The sequence below is a fragment of the Protopterus annectens genome, chromosome 5.part0 (assembly GCF_019279795.1).
Source record: "Protopterus annectens isolate FY-2018-M chromosome 5.part0, PAN1.0, whole genome shotgun sequence".
NCBI classification, from domain to species: Eukaryota; Metazoa; Chordata; order Ceratodontiformes; family Protopteridae; genus Protopterus; species Protopterus annectens.
The window spans coordinates 136,199,687-136,224,483 of NC_056735.1; the positions used below are offsets into that span (position 1 = coordinate 136,199,687).

The 24,797-nt window shown below is 42.9% G+C and overlaps 1 protein-coding gene across 2 annotated transcripts in view; it reads right to left on the reverse strand.

Annotated features, from left to right (window-relative positions):
* Positions 1 to 24,797, reverse strand: part of TMEM131 (transmembrane protein 131) — a 3,850,119-nt gene that overhangs the window by 521,816 nt on the left and 3,303,506 nt on the right. For both annotated transcript variants that reach the window (XM_044072169.1, XM_044072168.1), the window contains exon 31: positions 7,360 to 7,955. In XM_044072169.1, coding sequence (XP_043928104.1) covers positions 7,360 to 7,955 — 596 coding nt within the window. The remainder of the gene's footprint in view (positions 1 to 7,359; positions 7,956 to 24,797) is intronic.

A 24,797-nucleotide genomic window follows, 5' to 3' on the forward strand; every position in this document is an offset into this window, starting at 1 on the left:
AATGACTTAATATAGTAACACTGACAATAGCAGAGACTTAATATCCTGAATAGGCTCAAACCAAGAACCTGTGGGTTCTGAAGATAACTAGGAAATCTTCCAGGAACAAACGAATGGGGGGTGGGATGGGGGGGGGGGGAGTGAGGAAGAATGAAAATTGACCACACAGATGCCAAGTTATGGTAAGTCCAGAACTTATAAATCTGATGTTGCCCTTTTCATTCTTCCTTACTACTAGGCCAGAGTCCCCAGCTACATAACTCTTGGGTGGCCTTCATGGAAGGATATGACAAAGCACTGTTGAACCAAAAGCAGCTCTGCTTCTGGAGATAAATGTCCAGCTTGTAATGGGTAACAAAAGTAAGCACAGTAGACCAAGTGGCTGCTGCATAAACATAGTCAATAGAAGATCGAGGAAAAAGCGGCTGAAGTTGACATGGACCTGGTTGAATGGGCTTTAGGTGGGTGAGGCAAAGTTAGCCCTGTTGCACGGTAAATCAGTGAAATACAGTCAGAAGTCCATTTAACTGAAGTAACCTTCAACACTGCCTGTCCCAAACAGTTAGAAGAGAAGGACACAAAATGTTGCTTTGGTCTGTGAAGATAAAAATGCAGTTGTCAATGCACATCTAAAAGGTGCAGCACATATTCAACTTTGAAAATTTGAGAAAAAAATACAGGGAGTTGAACAGACTGGTTAAGATTTAACTCAGTGGTTACCTTGGGCATGAAGGAAGGATTAGTTTGAGGGGATACCCTATCTTTGTGGAAGACAATATAGATTTGCTGAAGTAATAGCTACAAGAATATTAGTTTTCCAGGAAAGATATTTAAATTCACAGGTGCCTGCTGGCTCAAAGGGTTTTTGTGTTAATCCTTCAAGAGCTATTGTGAGGTCCCATACTGGAGAAGGTTCTTTAACTGGTGGTCTGAGAAAGAAAATTCCTTTAATGAAAGCTTTACATAGTTTCCTAGAAGGCAAGGAAAAACTTTGGTTTCCTGAGTGAAAATTAGATATTGCAGCAAGTTGGAGCTTAATCGTGGCAAAGCTAACTCCTTGATTGAAAAGGTGGCTGAAGAACAGTAAAATGTCTGGAAATGAAGCTGAAAACGGGTCAAAGTTCTCTCTGCAAGCCCATAAAGAAAATCTTTGCCACTTACTTTTATATAGCTTTTTAGTGGAAGGCTTTTGAGAGGCCAGAACAATGTGATGTACTGGAGAAGCAAGCCTGGACTGCTAACAATCATTGGAATTGGAGAAACCATGCAGTTAGCTTCAGGCCATGGAGACTGGGGTGCTGAAGTTCTGATGGTTGATACAGAAGATCCAGAGATGGCTCCAGAATCCATGGAAGACATTTGAAATGAGACCACAGGAAGGGGAATCACACCTGGCGAAGCCAAAAGGGGGCAATGAGGATGATTGAGCTGTTCCACCTGCTTGCTTTCTAAAGAAATTTTGGGATCAGAGGTACAGGAGGGTAAGCATAGAGGAGAACCAGGAGCCAATCATGGACTACAGCATCTCTTGGTGACTCCCCTGAGGGGGGATCAGAGTGAAATACGTGCTGCACTTGTTGTTGAGGGGAGAGGCAAATAGGTCACAGCAAGGCTGGCCCCAATGGCTGAAAATCCTGTTCATTACTGACTGGTTGAGGGACCAATCATGAGCAATCAAAATGGACCTGCCGACTCTGTCTGCCAATACTCTGTTTTTTTCGGGTATGTGCGTTGCAACAAGAAACCTGTCTGAAGAGCTTGCCCATTCCCAGACCCTCATGGCCTCCCTGAATAATGGGTAAGAATGAGTTCCTCCTTGCTTGTTGATGTACCAGACCACTGACATGTTGTCTGTGTGAATAGCAATGGTCCCTAGAGGGAGGTCGTCTTGAAAAGCTTGCAATGACAGGAGGACTGCCCTCATCTCTAGGACACTGACATACAATTTGGTCTCTAATGGTGACCACATGCCTTGGACCAACTTCCTGTTGTAATACCCCACCCCCACCCCAGCTGCGAAGCATCTGCGGTCACTGTGGCTGTTGGAGGAGGAAGATAAAACGGGCCTGCCCAAGTGCAGATCACTGGCACTGAATCCATCAACGAACATGACATTTGCAAACTGGTGTGGGTTTTACAGGCATAGAAAGAGGATGATGGAGAGATGACCACTGAACTGCTAAGATCCATCGGAGTATCCTCATGAAAAACCTGGCCGGGGGGACTAATATTATTGCCACTGACATGGATCCCAATACCTGTAATACCAGCCCTACAGAAGGAGAAGGGTGAGATAGCATGTCTTGTATCTGATTTCTCAAGGAAGATATTCTGTGTGTCGGAAGATGGGCCACTGTGTGCAGGGTACCTAGTTGGGCTCCTATAAATTCCAGGTTTTGCACAGGAGTTAGCTTTGATTTTGGCAAGTTTACAGAAATTCCTAAAATGTTTGAGCTGTACATAAGATAGTCTCCTGGCATGAATCAGTGAATGCTTGGTTGGGGAAGTAAGGCGCCAGTTGTCTAGGTATGGAAACACCTGGAATCCTTTCAGCCTTAAGTGAGCTGCTACCACTGCCATGCACTTGGTGAACACCCTGGGGGCTGTGGTGAGAACGAAGGGCAGTGCTATGAAATGATAGTGATTGGCTCCTAGACGGAAGTGCAGAAATTTCCTGGAGCTCCTGTGTGTCCTTATTGATAGTATGCATCCTGGAAATCTATGGAGCACATCTAGCTGTCTTTGCACAGAAGCAGCAGGATGGACTGTACTGTAACCATTCAGAACTTGGACTTCTTTACATATCGAGTCAATCTGCTTAGATTCAGGATTGGTCTGTGGTCCCCTGTTTTCTTTGGCAACAAAAAGAAGTGGGAATAAGTTCTGAATCCTATCTGTTCAGTTGGGACCTTTTGGATAGCTCTTTTTTGAAGCAGCTTTTGGACTTCTAGGACTGCTGGACTCCTCCTGACTGAGTGGAACATCAAGGAGTTTCTTGTTTAGTCTTGTAGGAAGAAGGAAAAAGGGAATGTAATAGCCTCTGGATAAAATGAAAAGCATCCATTCCATTTGAGTAATACTTGCCCAGGTTTTTGGGTGCAGTGAAAAACATCCTGACTGCCTCCAGAGAAGAGCAATCAGGCAGCACTTCAGGAGCGCTGATAAGGCTTACCAGGAAAGGAATCTCTAAAGCCCTGATTCTGCAGACCCCATCTGTCTCTAGGGTGACATCTACCATTGAAACCTCCTCCTCTGCCTCTGGAAAAAGAATCTCCCTGCGAGTCGTGAAAAGGTGCACAAGACTTGCATAACCAGACTTTCTTGCCTCCTCATTGGTTCCTGGAGAAGGTATGCTGAGAGGCAGAAAACTTGATTTCAACAGTAGACAGGGTCTTTCCTTCCTGCTCACTGCAGGTAAGCGTTTCCTTGACTGATGGTCCAAACAAGGTGGAACCATCGAAAGGGAAGTTAACAAAAGACGTCTTAAAGGGTTCCACAAAATCACAGAGCACCATACAGCCATGTTCCCGTATGGTTGTGCCTGAGCTGGCTGCTCAAGAGGCAGCATCCGCTGCATGGGAAATTAGCCTTATTGAAGAGCTGGTTACAGACAAGAGTGGCCAGTTGCAGAGAAACTTTCTTAAGGTCCTCCACTGACATGGACTCAGAGACAATTTGAGAGCTCTTTGATCAAATCCCTCTGTAAATGGGTGAAGTGGGCCATAAAATTCAATGACCTCAGTGCGAAAGTTGCTGAGGTGTAAACGCGATTCCCAAATCTGTTCATCGCTTGTGACTCCTTATTCAGGGGATGGACAGTGGAGCGCTGCTGCACTAACTCTTCCTTTGTTGCTGCTGCTGCCATTGCTGCCACAACCATAGCATCCACACCAACTCCCTTACTCCAGTACTGGCGGTCCAACAGGAGGAGATAAGATTTTATCCAGACATTTGGAAATCAGTTCAACAGTATCCGGCTCCTTCCATGCTTGGTAGGAGACAAGGTCGATAAGCTCATCTGAAGGACGGAGTTAGTGAAGATGTAGATGGGCCAGCCCCAAAAGCCTCCAGAAACACAGTCTCCTCAGGAGAAGGATTTTGGAAGGACCATCCACCTCACTGCTTAAGGATTTCTGTGATGTCCCTGAAGGAGACATTGCCGGGTGGTGACTGGGGGGATCCACCACCTTCCTCAAAGTCTATGTCATCTGTGACAGACTACATGGGGGAGTCTATGTGCCTCCTTTTGCACAGCCTCTTCTGAGTAACCTCCTCAGTGGGGTGGTCCGTGGTAGTCCTGGGAGGTACTGGAAGAGAACAGGAGTCCCTATGCGGAATGTTCATAGAGACCTTCTGGAACTGGCTGACCCAATGGAACAGAGATGATCGGCTTGGCACTCCAGACAAATGGAGGATAGGAAGTACGAATCAAGACAGAAGAGGATGGTTCTCTGGCTGCAGAAAAGGTCCTGCTTACAACCCGGAAGGCTGACTGATCTGGAGAAACCCCCCTCCCCAGAGCCGAAGTGGCAGAAGAGATGAAGTTGGGGCCCTTCTCAGATCCGCTCAGTTCAGACAGAATCAGACCTGAGCTACCTAAAACTGAGGTGCCCAGGGGAAGGGAATGATCCAAACAACTCAGAGCCAAACCCCTGTCCCTTTGGGCCTAGCAGACCCACTCTGATCCAAAGACAACTGAACAGAGCTGGTCAGGGTGATGGTCAGCTCCGAAGTCTGGGACTTCTTAGGATCTGACGGCATGCCTCTCTGTGATCTCAAATCCTTGGGCTCTGAAACCGATGGAGCTGTAAAAGAGAAAGCCGTTGTCAGACTGGAGAGTTCATAGATGCAGTAGGGGATGGAGATGGAATGACACCCATCTGTTTGTAAAGCAATGGAAAGAATAATCGTGGCTCTTATAAATAATGACATAGGAAACCTCCAAACTCTGGATTCCAACCAGTTTGGCTTTGTCAAGGGCAGGTCATGGCTACTAAATCTGCTGGACCTCTTTGTGATAGTCAATAAGGCCATGGATGAGGCAAAATAGTATATATACACAGCCTACCTCAATCTGGCCAAGGTATTTGACACAATCCCCCACTCAGGTGAGTAAACTCACAAAGCTGGGCATAAATCCCTACATCAGATGGACAAACAATTAGCTCACAGACAGAACACAAGTGGTTAAGGGTGGATTATCCAATTCCAGCAAGAAGCTTGTTGCTTGTAGTGTGCCACAGGGCTCAATGCTGAAAGGACCACTCCTGTTCAAAATACACTTTTTGTATGCCAAAGTCAATGTGGAGGGCCTCTGGGTGACAACATTTTGCAGATGTCTGCAAGCTGGAGGCAATCCTTGAAACCTCCGATGATGTAAATATCCTTCAGGAGGATCTAAATCAGGCAAATGATTAGTGTCAGAAACACAGCCTCAAACTAAATGTGAAGAAATACATTATCATACCCCTTGGAAAATCAACTATCCCTGCTAACTACAACATTAACAACATATCCATAAGAGTAGAATCAGAGATAAGGGATCAAGGTAAACAGACCGTAGCCTTAACTTTGACCGTCATGTATCCAGAATGGTGAGGAAGTCCTTCTATGTAGCACAACTTATAAGTAAAGGTATGGCATCCAGATCCAGTGAGATTATAGTCTCATTGTATGCAGCCCTAATTATGCCAATAATCAAGTACAATGCCCCATTGTAATATACTTGGCTAGGCATTTAAAACAGCTGGAGTGACCTCAGAGTTTCCTCACTAAGAAAATACATACAGGGCATTAAAAACATGTCCTCTGCAGACAGATTGAAGGCCTTTCCTTTTACTCGTCTCCTATTGACTATTAAGAAGTGACCTATGCCTGACCTACATTGCATTCATAAATCCAGCCCTGGTAGAGCTGCTACATGTCTGCAAGACAAACAGTATGAGGGTCGCCCATTCTACAGATCTAAACTTGGTCAGTGATTTAAAGAGAACATGCTGGAGATATGGATGTGTGCCTGAGACTGCCCCCATTTGGAATACGCTTCCTATTGACCTTAAGCAGAGACCTTCCTTGGCGCTCTTCAAGACCAATTTGAATAGATGGATGAGGAACTGCAGATTCATACCTGGGGTGGCACCTATGTCCCTTATGGACAGGGGAATCCTGTAAATTCTGCAAAGTACTCATGGCATAGGCTCAACATCATGCCATTACCCACCCCCTAGGGGCCCTATACTGGGTTATATTAGCTAGGCTTGTAAAGGCTCTTAAGCCATTAGCCTAGTAATCTCCTACAAACCTGTGTAAATATATTTATAGTATACACAGCACTGATTTCTTGTAGTACATCCTTTCTACTAGCTGCTGCATTCTTTAAGTCCTTTACCAACACCAGTTCCAATACAGACATTCAATGCAAGAATTATGATAACAGGCACTCCTCCTACTTGTAGCTCTAATGAAGCAACCACTTAGTGGGCTTCCTTCCAAAGAAATTAGTCAACATTGTAATATTATTAGTTCACAATTCTAAAGACAATTTGATACATCATACAACATATTCACATTCCATGGTCTACAGTAAGTATTCACTGCTATATAAATATACAGTTGAATATTTTTATAATAATAGAAGCTCTTAATGTGTTATGATCAGCAGATTCTATTTTTTAAAACATGGAAGTCAAATGTTAGCTTTTTTTGCTTAACAAAACCTTAAACACTTGGCTTTGGAGAAAAGCCCAGCATTTAATTCTAAATGCAAGTGTGCTCCAAACTGACAAATTGCCTTGCTCCAAAGTGTTTTGTTAATAAAGGACAGTCATACCAAAATTAGGTCTTCTGGGAAAGATGGGATGCAAATGTTCTTCCTCTCCATTTATCCATCAATCCACAACCCCCTTCTCCCATTTTTACATATTGGGTTGGGGTGTCACTTCAAGAGTGAATCATCTAGAGCCAAGTTTACACCACCATGTGGTTAGTTCTGCCACATCACATACTCACATGCACAGTTGCATCAATAGCCAATTTAGAGTGTCCAATCCACTTACTGCATGTCTTTGGAAAGTGGGAGGAAACCAGAGCACACCTGGAGGAAACCCATACAAACAACGAGAGGGCATACAGACTCTACAGTGAAGGCACCCGAGCCAAGAATTGAACCAGAGAACCATTTGCTGTGAGGCAACAATGCTATCCGCCCTGCCACTGTGGTGCCATCTGACCCAGAAATACTAAAAGTAATACATGACAATGAAAATATGCAAGCATGATAAACAGCACAACATATCAACAAAAGTAAAGAGGGACTGTGGAATTAATTTTAACAAGAGCAAATGAACTTGTTTCTCTTACCTTTACTTTTTTCTGTTGGAGATGAGGGCTGTTCTGTAAATACATCACAAGAGGTTGTGTCAGGCTGGTCAAGATCTTTATCCATTACTTCCATGAGGCTGGTGATATCTGAATCCTCTGAGCTATGCCTTGAGTTGGAACAGTTTATGTGTGGAGAACTGAACTGTGTGGCCTGAAGCAGTGTTGTATTCTCAGTCTGTTCTTGCTGCTGCTGTGACTGAGACACTGTTGATAGCTGCTGTAAATGTGGCTCCTGTGAAACTACAGTCTGCTGCTGACAGGCTTGTTGGATCTGCTTGCCTGAACGGAACCGTCTGTTCTGTTGACTCTGAATTACAGTAGTTTCTGAAACAATACTGTTTGTTCTGTTACTAGTCTGGTTTGATGATATTTGTGAGGCTGTTCTAGAAGTACTATTTGAAATGTTTTTTGATTTTGCACTTTCAGTGTCTGTTGAGTTTCTATTGCTGTGCACCTGTGATGTTACATTGCTACACTGCCGCTGAGTCCCTAAACTCGATTTTAATGAAGAACTCTCTGTTCCATACAGTCCTCGTGTAGAGTTGGAATTTGAATCTGATCCAAATGTATTCAAGCTACATTGGATGGGAAATAAGAGATAATTTAGCTTTGGAGAAAAAGAACCTAAACAAATCAAAATCTGCACAACTGACTCACTTACCACAGAAAAAAGTAGTTATGTACTCACCATGATGTTCCATCTATGTTGTCTAGTTTTACTCTTCCTCAAGTGTTAGGTTTGGATCCGATTCTTGGATCCAACTCGGCTGTTACTAAAGCTCGTGGTAACCAAAAACTCTCAAGCGTCTCCCTTACCCATAATGCACCAACCCCTAACATACCTCAGACCTCGTTTGCTAATTTTACCAGAAGTGGTATGTTAACATGCATATATATATATATATATATATATATATATATATATATATATATATATATATATATATGTATTTTTATATGTAATGACACTTAAAAATGTATGTGTTCTATAGAGGAAACCATATCAGGAGCTCAAGCAAAAGGACAGTGGTGTCCTTAGAATATCTATTTTATCCAGAAGTTTGTAGAAACAAAGGATAGGGCTTGGTAGGCAGGAAGGTGAGGAAGAATGAAAATAACACAGATGGAACATTATGGTGAGTACATAACTTCTTTATCCGATGTTGTCAATTTTCATTCTATCCTCAACTGTTAGGACAGAGTCCCCAGCTACCTAAAGCCCTGGATGCACTATAAGGAAGGATATTCCTGATCACAGTTGAACCAAAAGATGCTCTAACCTCGAGGCCAGATCTAATTTGTAATGAGCGATAAAGGTACGAGGACTTGCCCAAGTTGCTACTGAACAAACGTCCATGGAAAACCTAGACAGAAATACTGAAGAAGTTGCCATGGACATAGTTGAATGTGCTCTTACAGACTTGGCTAAGATAAGACCCAATTTGTTATACATAAAAGAAATACAGTCAGCCAGCCATCTGGCTAAAGTTACTTTTCCGACTGGTTTACCAAATTTCAAATCTGCAAAGGAAACAAACAATTGGTCTGTCTTTATGATTTCTTTTGTTCTATGCAGATAAAAATGTAATTGTCTGTGAATATCCAATAAATGCAACATATATTCACCTTTGTTTGCAAGTTTAGGAAAGAATACAGGCAAATTAATGGACTGATTGATATAGGATTCTGACACCACCTTGGGAAGAAAAGATGCATTGGTTTATAATGTAACTCTATCCTTATTTAAAATCAAGTAAGGAGGTTTTGAAGACCAGGCTTGAATTTCTGAAATTCTTCTAGCTGAGGCAATGGCTACTAAAAAGAGAGTTTTCCAAGTAAGAAACTTAAGGTCATACTTAGCTGCTGGTTCAAAGGGGGAATGTATTACTGCTTGCAGTACCAAGTTCAGATCCCATGATGCAGTAGGATCTTTAAACAGTGGGCTCAAAAGAAGAGTGCCTCTCAAGAATGCTTTAAACAGTCCAGCTGAAGTCATTCAACAACCTTCAAATCCAATACAAAAATTAGATATTGCTACTCAACGAACCTTAATGGTAGAGGTGCTTGCCCCTTCCTTAAAGAGTAAAGCTAAAAATTCAAGTATATTATGTAAAGCAGCTGAGAAAGGATCAATATGATTTTGTTGTGCCCAGTAAACAAATCTTTTCCATTTACTTGAATAGAGTTTTTGTGTTGAGGGTTTATGGGAAGATAAAAGAATATGGCAGATGGGGAAGAGAGCATAGGCTGTTATCTGGCTATTAACGGAATTGGAGAAACCAAGCTGTAAGCTTGAGGTTAATTTTTCTGGGTGAATCATGCCTGTTGGGTGAGACAGAAGGTCTGGAATTGGATCCAGAATCCAAAGTTGGTAAAGTAGATGAAGCCATAGGAAGGGGAACAAATCTGTCAAGGCCAGTAAGGTGCAATGAGGATGACTTTGCTCTTCAACCTGGCAGCTTTCTGCAGAAATTTCAGAATCAATGGAGTTGGCAGGTAGGCATAAAGAAAACCAGAAAGCCAATCATGAAGGAGAGCATTCCTCGGTGATTCCCCCTGTGGAGGGATTAGTACATTTGTTGTTTAGGGGTGAAGCAAAAAAATCTTTGGCATTAAAAAAAATCTTGAGTAAGTTCGAGATTCTATCTTGTCTGGCAGGACCTCTTAGATGACCTATTACTTCTAGCAGCTTTTGCATTTGTATTGCTGCTTTTTTCCTCTGACTGGGTGGAACATTGGGAATTTTCTGTTATAGTTGGAGGTGGAAGGGAAAAGGGTATTATAACATCTGGAAATAATTCTCTGCACCCAAGTATCTTTTGTTATGTCGAGCCAGGCTTTCTGGTGCAGGGATAGTTGGACCCTCAACTGCCTTCAGAGGTGGACAATCGGGTCTCCTTTCAGGAGTGCTGGTAGGGTCTGTCAGAGAAAGAATCTCTTGACCCCTTCTTTTGCAGGCTTCCTCTGCTGCAGGGGCTTCGTTGACCATTAGAGTTCCCCCCTCTGCCCCTAGGGGAACTTTCTCTGTGTGTGTCCTGGATAGGACCCTGGGAGTTCCTGGACCACATCTTCCAACCACCTCACTGATTCCTAGAACAGGATCTTTGAGGGGCTGAAAAATGTAAGCCCCCTGCAGAGAGGGTCTTTCCATCCTTCTCACACCTGGATAATGTGTTCTTCACTTTGGGGCCAAACAAAGAAGTGCCATCAAAAGGAGCACTGACTAACGAGCACATGAAGGGCTCCACAAATCACCTAAGTGCATCCAGGCATGCCTCCTAATAGATATAACTGAACCCCGCTGCTCTTGAGGTGACTTTGACTGCATGCAAAATTACCCCATGGACAAATCTGAGGTAGATTGGAGGGTAGCCAAAGTCAACTGAGAAGCCACAGATGACTGTCTCTTAAGAGAAACTGTCCCTGAAAGTGAAGTTGAAAGTTTTTTGATCAAATCCTTTTGCAACCTAGTAAAATGTGCCAAACAGTTCAGCAACCTAACAGCAAAGGTTGCTGAAGCATAGACATACTTTCCAAATCTGTTCATCACCCTAGATTCCAAGTTAGGGGGATGAAGAGAGAAACTCTGTTCAGCAAGTTCCTTCTTTGTGACCACTGCCATGACCATGGCATCTATGGGCACCCCTTTAACCCAAAATTATTTCACTGCTAGTGGAGCCAGAATCCTACCTGGCATTGTAAGTATTGTTTCAACTGCATCAAGCTCTTTCCACACCCACAGAGAGACTAAATCAATGAGCTCACTGGCAGGCAGAGTAACCCAGAAGGTAAATGGGCCAGCTCCAAAGACTTCCAGAAATACTGAATCCTCAGGTGAAGGGTTGCTGGGGTGGCCAACCACCTCTCTGTTTCAGGATCTCAAGGATGTCTCCAAATGAGACATCTTCTGCATGTGATCATGGGGATCCTTCACCCTTATCAAAGTCTGTATCTTCAGTGAGTGACTCTTGTGGGGAGTCCAAGTGCCTTCTCTTGCACTTTCTCATTTTAGGGACTTCCTCGGTGGGATATTCCTGGGAAGTGCCAAGGGAGATTATTACACACTGCTGGGTAGACTGGAGGTCTTGAGTTGGCTGTCCCTGTGGAGTTAAATGATGGGAATCCAAGAAGAGAGACATCTGTCTGCTAGACTGAAGATCCGAGGGGGTTGAGACCGTCAATCCTGTTAGAGCAGAAAACACCCACTTCACAACTTCGAAGGCAGACCGCCCTGGAGAAAGAGAAGACCTTGGCACTGAGAAGGCAGGCTTCTGGACCGTCGTTTCCTCTGGCCCTAAAAACAATCCCCCGAAGAGAAAGTTACAGCTAAGCTGTCCAATGCCGAAGCACCAAGGGTGCAGAGATGGCTTTGAGACCTTCGCAGCTGATTCCAGTGCCTCGGATCAGACAAGGAAGCTTTGGCTCCGACAGTCCACCAGATCTGAAGATGTCAGAACTGTGGCACTCAGAGTTAGTTTTGGATCTGATGATCAAGACGAGAAGAGGGAAGCCTTTCCAAAAAGGGGATGGGACCCTGGTAGGAACTGGATCCACAGAGGGAAAATAATAGGTCCTAGGCACAGGAACCGATACTGTCAGCCTGAATATTTTTTGGTTAGCTCCAAGGACATCATATCCGTAAACCTTTTTTTCTTTGGATCTGAGGGGGAAGAGGTTTGAGATCTCCTTGAATCCGACTTAGTCCTCTTTGAAGACAACTCCAAGGATGGAGCTGAGGAAGTAAAAGCAACAGGAGATTTCGACTCCTTGGACTTAAGCTTAGGGGACTGAGCCCCAGAAAAAGCTTCTACAAAAGAAGAAGGCAACAAGTCTTTCAATATTAATTTATTCTTTCTGCCCAATAAAGTGCTTCAATTAAAGTCAAGGTAGATCAAACAGTCTTCTTGTAGGTGCTGTGGTCCTAAACAATAAACAAAGAGATTGTGGGAGTCTGAAACAGGCAAGTTGTGCCCACACTTCAAACACTTCTTACAGCCAGTAGGGCCCTTCTCAGCCATTCTAAAACAAAAAGAAAGGAAAGTGTTTTTTTTGGGGGGGGAGAGGGGTCTTACCAACAATGGTAATTAGAGATACACTATTGTGTAAAAGCAAGAAAGGGATAGATACCAACTATGGTATTTACAGAACTACAATACAAGGGTAAGGGAATAACAGTAATCAGAAAAATTAAGACAAAAAGGCAAAAAATATATAATATATGGAAGACAAACACTTATCTGAAAACAGCGATGAAGCTTAAGAGCTATGGCTGACCACGTCCTTTCACGAAAAGTAGCAAACGAGATTTGGGGTATGTTAGGGTTTGGTGCATTATGGGTTAAGGAAAAAGCAAGAGAGCTTTTTTGGTTGCCATAAGTTTTAGTAACAGCTGAGTCAGATCCAAAGATCTGATCTGAACCCAACAGTTGAGGATAGAATGAAAAATGACATCATCAAACATCAAATTTTAACTTAGCTTCATCAATTACTTTTTGCAACAGTTATCACAAATTAAGATCAGTCTTACATAACGTTAAATAATTTTGTAATGCAGGTTAAGTATTCTACTTCAACTGTGTTGCACATAAATGGCCAGATGTGTGAAACTGTCTATCCATATTTGGCAAAAAAAAAAAAAAAAAAGTCATCTTACATTTTACCCAAAATGGCACAATCTAATAACCAAACAATTCTTGAAAAAACTTGTCTTAAAAATATTGTTCTCAATATCATTTGATATCTGAAAGGTGTATTTGTCCCCCCAAGGCCATTTTTCATCCACGGACCATACAAAGCCAATGAGTCAAGTTGGTAAGCAACTCAGCCAATCGCACTGTAGAAGAGACATACAAACATATGTAATCACTTCATAAGTAACCTATAACTAGTTGCACTAGACACAGTAGTCAGTGGATGTGTGCCATATTAAACAGAGATGAACATTTTAGGGTCTTAGAAACAAGTGATACACAGAAACTGCCAAGAGACTGTGAAAAATAGAAGTTATGTTCTTACCATAACGTTCCATGTTAGTTGTCTTCTTCTCGCCTTCTTTCTTGCTGGATGGGTTCGGAGCCGACCTCGGCTCCGACTCGGCCACTCTAAAGCTCGTGAGTTGGTTCCACCGGCTCGAGGCCCCCCTTATATCCCACAATGCTAGGCATGAATTACCTCAGATCTCGTTTTGTGAGCTAGGCCCAGCTAATAATACAACCAGGAAAAAACTGGAAAGGAGTCCACCTCTATAAACAAAGGGAAGGAGAAAAGGTGACCTAAGCCTGATCTAGGAAAATATGCACAGTAGAGCATATACCTATCGCAAAGAGGTGGTAGAAAGAGAGGTCACAATCAAACTCCTCTAGGTCTGTCCAGGCCAGGGGAAGGAGGGTGGGACGCAAGAAAGAAGGCGAGAAGAAGACAACTAACATGGAACGTTATGGTAAGAACATAACTTCTATATGTTAAGTTGTCTATCTCACCTTCATTCTTGCTGGATGGGACCGCGTCCCTAGCACCTTGTCCCGGGTGGCCTAACGGAACAGACTCTTGAGCACAGTGGAACCAAAATTAGCTCTATGCCTAGAAGCTAAATCCAACTTATAATGTGAAATGAAAGTGTGAGGAGTAGCCCAAGTAGCTGCTGCACAAATGGTGTCTATAGGCAGTCTGTCTTGGAAGGCTATAGAAGTAGCCAAAGCTCTGGTGGAATGGGCTTTAGGTTTGTTAGGCAGCGTTTGGTGTCTTATTTCATAGACAATGGAAATTAGAGATGTTAGCCATCTAGATAGTGATACCTTAGAAACAGAAAGTCCCTTTCTGCCTTCTGCATAAGAGACAAACAGCTGGTCAGATTTTCTGAATTGTTTGGTTCTATCCAAATAGTACCTAACTGACGATGAACATCTAGCCAATGCAATTTTTGTTCAGACCTATTAGAATATTCTGGAAAAAACACAGGGAGGTCAATGCTTTGATTTAGGTTAGACGCCGAGGCTATTTTAGGTAAAAAGGACGGGTTGGTTCATAAGGATACCCTGTCCTTATGGAACAACAGATAAGGAGGTCGACAGCTGAGTGCATGAAGTTCTGAAACTCTTCTAGCTGAAGTAATAGCTACCAGAAAGAGAGTCTTCCATGATAGCAATTTTAAAGAACAGGAAGCTGCAGGTTCGAAAGGGGGGAGAATCAAGGAACTGAGAACTAAATTTAGGTCCCAAGGAGGAGGAGGATTTCTTATAGGAGGTCTGAGTAGAAAAACTCCCTTTAAAAAGGCTTTGCAAAGCTTGTGGGACATTATGGCAGACTCTGAAATGCCCACATGAAAGTTAGAAATAGCTGCCAATTGAACTTTAAGAGTAGAAGGAGATGAACCTGCATGGAAGAGTTCAGCTAGAAAATCAAGGACTATTTGGATGGAAGCCGTGAAAGGATCTATGTCCCTTCCTTGAGCCCAATAGGCAAACGCTTCCACTTACTCAGATAAATCTTTCGAGTGGAAGATTTATGGGAAGCTATCAAAATATCTCGAACAGCGTGAGATATTTGAGGAAGCCTGGCTAAGGTTGGAATTGGAGGAACCAAGCAGTGAGGTTCAGAGAGGGGAGGGAGCGATGAAACTGACCCGACTGATGGATCAAAAGATCTGGAACTAGGTCCAGATGCCAAGGTTGCTCCAACAGAAATTGATGTAGAAAGGGGAACCAAACCTGTCGAGGCCAGTAAGGAGCAATGAGGATCAAGGAGGCCTTCTGAGCGATAGCTTTCTGTATCACTTGAGAGATTAGTGGGAAGGGAGGAAATGCATACAGAAGTCCCCAGGGCCAAACTTGGACTACAGCGTCTCTGCTGGGCTGGCCTGGTAACGGGAATAGGGTGAAATAATCTCTGCACTTGCTGTTTTGGGGAGTAGAAAAAAGGTCGCAGCAAGGCTGACCCCACTTGAGAAAAATTTCTCTCACAACAGAGTCTTTCAGAGACCATTCGTGAGGCATGAGGATAGCTCTGCTCAACCTGTCCGCGATTTGATTGGATTTCCCGGGGATGTGCATTGCTATCAGAAACCGCTGAGAAGAAATCGCCCATTGCCACAGTCTGAGTGCTTCTCAACATAGGGGATAGGACCTGGTTCCGCCTTGTTTGTTGATATACCACACTACAGACATATTGTCCGTCTGGATTGCTATCGTTCCCAAGGGAAGAGAGTCTTGAAGGGCTTGCAACGCTAAAAGCACTGCTCTCATCTCTAGAACATTTATGTGCAAGTGGCATTCGTCTGGTTGCCATGTGCCCTGGACAGTTCTGCCCTGATAATGCCCCCCCCACCCGATCAGGGAGGCGTCCGTTGTCAGAGTAGCAACCGGAGGGGAAGGAACAAAGGGTCTTCCCAAGAAGAGCTGAGAGGAAGACATCCACCACAGAAGATGATTCCTGCATGTTTGCGTAATCATAATGGTGTGGGACATCGGAAGTTGCTGGTATGACCATTGTGTGAAGAGCATCCATTGAAGGATTCTCATGTGGAATCTGGCTAATGGAAGCAGAGGTATGGCAGCCGCCATAATCCCCAATACTTTCAGAACTAACCTGGCTTTGACTCTGTTGCTGCTGAAGAGGAGTGAGACCAGTTTGTGTATGTCTGTTATTCTCTGATCTGTTAGTCTCGCAGACATGTTGACTGTGTCTAGATTTGCCTATGAAGGTAATAGTACGACAAGGCGACAAAACAGACTTTTTGCAATTTATTGAAATGCCTAAGTTTTGACAAATGCGAAAGGTGTAGTCCCTGGCCATTAGAAGAAGATGCTTGGTGGGAGCTGTGAGGAGCCAGTCGTCCAAATATGGAAACACCTGGAATCCTTGACGTCTCAGGTGAGAAGCTACCACTGCCATGCATTTGGTAAACACCCGGGGGCAGTGGTGAGACCAAAGGGCAGGGCCCTGAATTGAAAATGACTGGTTCCCAGCCTGAAGCGGAGGAATCTTCTGGAGCGTCTGTTCATTTTTATATGATAGTACGCATCCTGAAGGTCTATAGAGCACATCCAGTTTTCCTTTCCCAATAGGGGAAGGATGGACTGTAGCGTGACCATCCGAAATCTTGTTTTCTTGACCGACTTGTTCAAGATACTGAGATCCAAAATTGGTCTCCAGTCCCCTGTTTTCTTTGGAACTAAAAAGAACCTGGAGTAGATTCCGGATCCTTGCTGGTCTGCTGGAACTGGCTGAATTGCTCTTTTGCCAGCAGCTTTGAAATTTCCAAAGCTGCAAGATCCCTTTGAGCGGGTGGAACATCTGGAAGGGATTTTTTTTGATCGGTTTGGAATGCGAACGAAGGGAATGGAATAGCCTTCGGAAATGATGGACTGTACCCACTTGTCTTGAGTTAGGGATAGCCAGGCTTCTGGGTACAGTGACAATCTTCCCCCGACTGCCTCCGAAGGTGGACAGTCGGGCAACACCTCAGGGATGCTGAAAGGGCTTATCGGAAAAGGTTTCTCGATTGCCCTGGTTCTGTGGACCCCCTCTGCCTCTGGGGCGACGTCTACCATTATTGTTCCCTCCTCTGCCTCTGGAGGGGAACCGACTCTGTGCGTCAGGCAAATTCTCTTGAGATTGTTTGCGGAACCACATTTTCCCACTTTTCTGGCCTTTGGGGTAAGGTCTAGAAGGAGTAGAAAAACGGACTCCGACGGCAGATAGAGTTTTGCCATCCGTCTCGCACCTAGTCAAGGTTTCTTTCACTTGAGGACCAAAGAGAGATGATCCATCAAACGGGGAATTAGTGAAAGACGTTTTAAAGAGGTCCGCAAAATTGCATAATCACATCCAGGCATGCCGGCGTAAGGCGACACCTGTCCCTCTTGGCTCTACTCGCTCCATCAGCCGCATATGAAAGGAGGCGCATGGAGGAGTTAGCTATCGAATTCAGGGTAGTCAGCTGGGTTTTCATTTTGTCCTGAAAATCTGCAGCTGTAGGATCCTTCAACATCTCACTCGCTTCCTTGATCAAGTCTCTCTGGAGACGGGTGAAATGGCATAGGTAGTTCAGCGAACGCATTGCAAAGGTCGCTGACGAAAACATCCGCTTCCCATACCTGTCCATAGACCTAGATTCTTTGTTAGGGGGATGAACAGGCACTGAAGGATCAGCTAGTTCCTTCTTGGTGGCAGCAGCTACCACCATAGCATCCACAGTAACACCTTTGGTCAGAAATTGTTTGTCAGTTGGTGCTGTTATAAATTTAGAAGGTCTCCTGGGGGTGGGGTCCACTGAGTCAGGAGCCGTCCAAGCTTTCTTTGCCACCACCTGCATGAGGGGATCAAAGGGGGGGGACACCCAGGAGGTGGAAGGGCGAGAGCCAAACGCCTCAAGATACACAGATTCATCCTCCGAAGGGTTAAGGGCTGGCCAATTTCCCCTCTGTTTCAGGATCTCTAGAATGTCCGCAAAGGAGACATCTTCAGAAGGGGAACGGGGAACCCTCGAATCCTCTAAATCTGTGTCAGAGGTGACAGACTCAGGTGAGTCTATGTGCTTCCTCTTACACTTTCTCTTCCTAGGGGGCTCCCCTGCCAATTCAGGGGAGGCCTCAGAAGAGGATGAGATCCCCACAGGGGATTCTTGAGGAGCTGGCTCTCTGTGGTCTGGGATGAGGGAGTGAGTAGACATAACCTGAGGCACCGAAGAGGGAGAGACGGACGGAGCCGACTGTGGAGTTGAACAAGGTTCCAACACTCTCTGCATGACCTCGAAAGCACCCCTGTCAGGCAGAGCCAGAGGTCCCCGCTCCGAGAAGCTGAGAACCTCCCTTGGCACCGACAGAGATGGCTCTGAGGCCGATGTCAGAGCCGAACTCACCAGCACTGAAGCACTGAGAGGGAGAGGGAAGTCCGGCGCAGAGATTCTTCAAAAGAAGAAATCGGAGCCGACGGAGCCGAAGACAAATGTATCGGCTCCGACGCTACCACAGTCTCGGTTCCGAGACGCCCCGGCTCCGAGCTCAAAGGAGTCGGAGGAGGAATATTTAGAGGAATAGGTTGAGGCATCGACTGATGAGTCGGGCTCTGAAGCATTTGGGCCAGTGCCTCGGACTTTAGAAGTCGACTCACTACCCTCTGGAGGTCATGATCCGAGAGCCTCGATGACCTGGAGGAGTGAGATCTGTGGCTCCGTTCAGACAGCAAGGGAGACGCTGGAGCCGAATGAACGGAGCCAAGGGATGGTGACCTCGACCTCTTTCTAGATGTCGGCTCCGATGGTCTGATCGGAGCCGACCCAGGAATCTCCAGCCGAGGGAACCACAGAAACTGTAGTCAAAGACTCATCGGCTCCAGCCGGAGCCGATGTAGCAGTAGGCTTCGAAGCCTTAGGCCTCGACTCAGAAACTGGAGTCGAGGTCTTAGAAGCCTTGGAAGGTTTTCCCGATGAAGCAGTTAGGGAACCTTCAGGCTTGAGCAAACCCTTTAGGATGAGTTTGTTCTTTCTTTCCTGCAGGACTCTGGGGCTGAAGCCATGGCATACAGCACAAGAGTCCTGCAGGTGTAAAGGTCCCAGGCAGTACACACAAGAAGTGTGACCGCCTGTCAGAGACATTTTCTGACAGCACGAGTCACACTTCTTGAAGCCTGAGACCTTTGAATCCTTGGACATTTTCAAGGAACCGAAGTGTAATCACCACACAAAACACACACACACCGATTACACTATCAGAAAAAAAGGTAAATTAACTAAAAGCTAAAGAAATTAGATATTTATATAAAATAAATCCCTACAAAACACATACACACCACTATTAGGGATAGAGGGCCCGAAGGCCTAAGGAAAGAACTTATCAGTTCTTGTGGGAAAGGGGCTGGATAAGGGTAGAAAGGATAATATCCACTACACTATAGCTAAATAAGAAAAAGCTAAGCTAAAAAGGGTTTAAATAGTTTTTAAGACTGATCTAATACCACTGACCTGAGCCGGTAGAAAAAACAACACCTCGATCGCTGTAGCGGCAAACGAGATCTGAGGTAATTCACGCCTAGCATTGTGGGATATAAGGGGGGCCTCGAGCCGGTGGAACCAACTCTCGAGCTTTAGAGTGGCCGAGTCGGAGCCGAGGTCGGCTCCGAACCCATCCAGCAAGAATGAAGGCGAGATAGACAACTTAACATCTGACCTTCATCAGATTTTAGTAACTCTATCACAACAATATATGGATCCTCCCAGAAGGAAACATTTAAACTTGTCATCAACTAATATGACATTGGGAAACTCAAATATAACAAGAAAGACAAAATTAGGTCACACAAGAGACAGCCCGGCTGAGCCACTGATTATTCTGTGCTTAGGGACAGAAAGAATGTACAGCTTTTGTGAGGAACTGCCTTAAGGGCTTTCTGTGATGAAGCAATACAGTCCAATGAAGTCATCCTTTGGGGAAAGAGGTCTATACACATCAGTGTGCCAAAAATGATCAATACGGTCTGATGTTACCAATGAAATATTTTTCCCTTACCTTAAAAATGTTTGCCTTGTAAGGAACTGAAAAGACAAAGTTATGTTTCATTTCCCAATATAGGTAGATAGTGTTTGAATTAAAGGTAAGGTTAAGAAACATGGCCAAAATCCAGCTGAGTGAAGGTAACATTTTGTTGAGAATGTAAAACATAATTTAGGACTCAGAAAAAAATGGTTAGATAAGCATTTACTATAACATCAGATCTTCAAAAGCATACCATTCATCACGGTGCTTTTCAGCAGAATGATCTTCCTGTCAGCAAAGAAAACTCTCTGCCAATACCTCTCAGCAACATGTTTAATGTCTGCCTTCATCACCATCAGGAGACCAAGAATACAATAACAGTATTTCTTCATGACCTCAGCTCTTTCTTCTGAAAACAAAAGCAAAATCAAGGAAAGGAGAAGCCTACTATCTTGCACTTGCCCTAGATGTATGAAGACAACAAAAGTAGAAATATGAAGACAACACACATTCTACAGGGATGAGGAAGGGTCTTTATTCTGCCAAATGAAATGCTCTCAAAGATAAAGAATTATGGAAAGCATAATATAACTAACCCATTTCCTCTAGGGCTCTCATTCAGTAGGGCCCCTCTTCAGTACTACACAAGTTTGTTTAGATGAATGGGAGGCAAGTAAAGGGTTTCTATTAGACCTTACTAGGGCTTGCATTCCAAATCCAGCCCTGCGCCTTTGAAATATCCAGACTGTGATGCCTCATAAGGTATGGGCAGTTGTACAGGTCTCAGTCAGTAGCACAGATGTTCCTGATGGTGCAACCTCTAAAATGTATATTAGAAACAGCTGCTTTAGTAGATGCCTATACTGGGACTCACAAAGGTTTCTCCCACAAACATGTCACACTGTTTTGCAAACTGGTTACATCCAGTTGGTCTGTTTATTAATATTTTTTATTGTTTTTTAGCAAGACATCCAAGTTGAATAAGGAAACCACTATAAACTGCTATTAGGAGCTCTATGTATCCACTATGAAATGTTGAGTAACATCTGGATTAAGCTACAATCTTATGAATGCAACTGGTATTTGCTTAATTCATCTTTAAAATACAAAGCATTTTTGCAAAGAAAGTGCCCCACCCCACATAAGAGACTTTGCTCCCCTTTTATTTATATTTTTTCGCATACTTATTCATACACATGCACAGTCATACAGATAGATAAATCATGTGTGTACACACACAAACACACCAACTCCATGGTTGCACAACTGTGCAGCACATGAATTTTTTTTTTTTTTAAATTGAATCTTTGCTGGTACTATATCAAAAACTACACTGGCAATAAGTTCATGTAACAAGCACTAACTGATAATCAACAAATATCTGGCAATTAGCTATGTATATAGTTAGTTACACTGACACCTACTTACTCATTGTCAGTTTCAACTCTAAATATAGTACAACTACCACCATTTATAACCTAACTGCTGCAGTGCTATCCAATAAGAAAAACTGGCAACTCACAAGAGTGCTTTTCTCAAATTTAAAATATGCTTTTGAAACCTGCTGACCTTACCCTACTTCTATAAAACACTTCTTAGTTATGGGTTTTCTGAGAATGTGATCACCTGTTTCAAAAACCTTAAAAACTTAAGTCCTTTCAGATAGTCTCTGACAATAATAAATCATTACATAATACTTTTTTTCCTCAACAGGAGTCTCTCAAGGTTCTGTAATGGGGTACTTTCTCTTCTATCAACAACCTACCCTCTAATACACTTCAGTCTAAGGAGTATTCTTTGACTAGCACAGTCAAAGGCCTTCAAAACCCCTTTCAGAAAGACCTTAACCAACTATCACACTAGTTAAAAAGTTTAATAAATATGTAAACTGCAAGCACCAGTCTCCACGCTCCAATGTAGGTAAAATACTCCTTTAATGTCAGGATTCCACACAAAGTCGATACTTTAAAAACACTGTGACAAGACAAGAAAGTAAAAAATGTGTATAACGTAAAGCGCTTTTCGTCCGGATATTATCCAGACTTCTTCAGACAATCAAAAACATTCAAATCACCATTTAAAAACCCTTCATCATAAAAATATGGGCCTATCAGGTCTACTCATCTGGACCACCAAGTATTTAAAGGTGTATGTTACAGCTTATGCAAGCATAGCCATATGTTGACATAGTACCTTGTTTCAGTTTAAAAATATGTGTCAGAATAAACGTAAACATAATGCATTTAAATCAGGTGCGCTAACTCATCATCTGATATTACTAAAATCTGAATGAAACTATGCCCTTTTGTAATCATACCAAGTGCATCTCATCTGAATACTGAAACTATCATTAAAACTATCTTACACAATGTTATATTACCTTAGAGTTACATTCAAGCTATGCTGCAATATGCGGTAAATTTGTTTAAACTTCGTCTCGGAAAACCAGTCAACCTTGTATCAAAAATAATACAAAGTAATAAATAACCCTACATTTTAAACCAATACTATATATATATATATATATATATATATATATATATACACACATATATATACATACACAAAGTAAACATAAATATTAAGTAACAACAATACTACAAGTCCAAAAAAATGTTAAAAAACACAATGTTACAAATTCTCAAAGTGTCAACAAATTCAACGTCTAAAAGATATAAATAAATATGTATATATATTCTGTTACCACCTCTAACTCTAAACTGGACCTGTCATAGGACCTTACAATCTTAGAATTCACCTATATAAACTCTTTAGTTTCAAAATACATGAAATGGAATATGTTTCACTGAGTCCTGGTTGACTACAAGCGTCCAATCGAAGTTGCCAATTAAGCTCACTTCTTTCTAATAACAGTTTAATCAGATTGTCTTCCATGTATCTATTGTTCTCCTGCTGAGTTATATGAGAGATGATTTTGAACTTAAAGACGTGATGCACTTGGTATGATTCGGACGAAAAGCGCTTTACGTTATACACATTTTTTACTTTCTTTTCTTGTCACCGTGTTTTTAAAGTATCGACTTTGTGTGGAATCCTGACATTAAAGGAGTATTTTACCTACACTGGAGCGTGGAGACTGGTGCTTGCAGTTTACTTATTTGCCTGTTTTGAACTTGATTCTTCCTCTTTTTCTTCGTTGTGGTTTGTTGACAGGAACCGACAACTACGCTACAAACATGGACACTTCTTCGCATAGTGACGAGGCAGAGAGAGGTAGTTTAGCTCAATTACTTGAACTAATGAATGATCGTTTGGAATGCCTTTCAGCAAGAGTCTACTCGGTAACCAACTTACATTCTAGCCAACCTGGAACTAATGGAATTTCCCCAGCATCTTCTGTCCACCATATTCAACCTTTGGGATCTAATCAGCATTGTACAGTAATCTACAGGAAGGAAATTCAACTGCAGAACAGAATGGTACAAACGAGAGCTGGACAACAGTTAACAACAGTGATACTATCATACCAGGATTAGCTAGACCATATGACATTACCAACTGGTTGAGCGATGAATTGACCCTAGAAAATCCACAGGCAAGTAATAACGCTGATACGCTTAACCAGGAGAATGTTAACATTACTGAAAAGTTAAAGTTGTTTGATAGTAAACTTTTAAAGATCAAGAAATTGCAATTAGAATTGAACTATTAATGCATTAAGGAAAAAATTGTACCGAAGGGGCTTAGATATTGCTCATACCCAACAGGCCTGGTTGAAGGGTCCAGTTTCTATAATGATTTTATAGGTTCATAGGTAGGTACTAGGCTATCGGCCCAAGGGCCTACGTAAGCCTAAACAGCAAGGTACCATAGCTTATGCCACCAAGAAAGTTATTTTCCTGTGCCACTGTCCAGCAAAGACACAGAAGTGATCCCCGGGGTTTATTTCCTATTTCCCATCCACTCATCAAAATTTTTCTTGAAGAGTGCTAATGAAGAACTTTGCTTGACATAGATGGGTAGCTTGTTCCAGAGTATAGGAAGTCTCTGAGACAGGAATCTATCCCTCCAGCGTGTCCTGTTTATTGTGGTGACAAGGTTTAGGTCCCTAGAGCGTGTAGCTTGGAGGGATTGGGATTTCTTTAGGTGTAGCATGTCCAACAGCTCTGGGTTTGACATAGCTTTATATGTTAGGCAGAGATCACCTCGGAGTAGGCGATATGCTAAAACTTTTTAACAATCAAGGTTTGGACTTAAGATGCATGTCCAAACACTACCAAATTATGATTAATAAGTTGGCTACTGAAACCTTAGCCCTCAAAATGGACATTAAGGCAGATATGTCTTTTAATCGCTACCAATACGATTATAATCGTACTTTCACCAGTATAGCCCAATAATTGGGATAGACTAAAAAACACTAAACTTAAAAAACTGCAGAGAGATCTAAAAGCATATGCAGGGGGTACTGCATATCCAAAACCCCCAAATTCACAAAGTACTTTAACTCGGAATAGAGCTGAACAATTACATACACATGGACCTGCCTTTAGACCGGACCAACAAACACCTTGTAATACTGGACCTAATTTAAACTATGTGGAGAGTAGGAACAACAGTGAAGACTATAGTATTGCAAGTGTTGACCTAATTGATACACAGAACATGGATAACAGGAGGGTTCAGAATTACCAGCTTGAAATTTCCTCTCAACAACAAAGTCAACACCATTGGCAGCAACAACAACAACAAAAACTACAGAGGGGAGGGGGAACAAATGGAACCCCAATCCATATTTTCCCACAAAAAAAACATACAATACTCGCAGCAACAAGAAGAACTTATGATAGTGTCAAGGACAGCTGACTTTCCACCATGTAATGTGGTTTTTAATGCTGATGGTGACTTTAGAATTTATAACTACACTGACTGTTCCATTGATAAAATGTTAGTTGAACTGTTTTCAAAAGGGTTAACCTTTGTCCC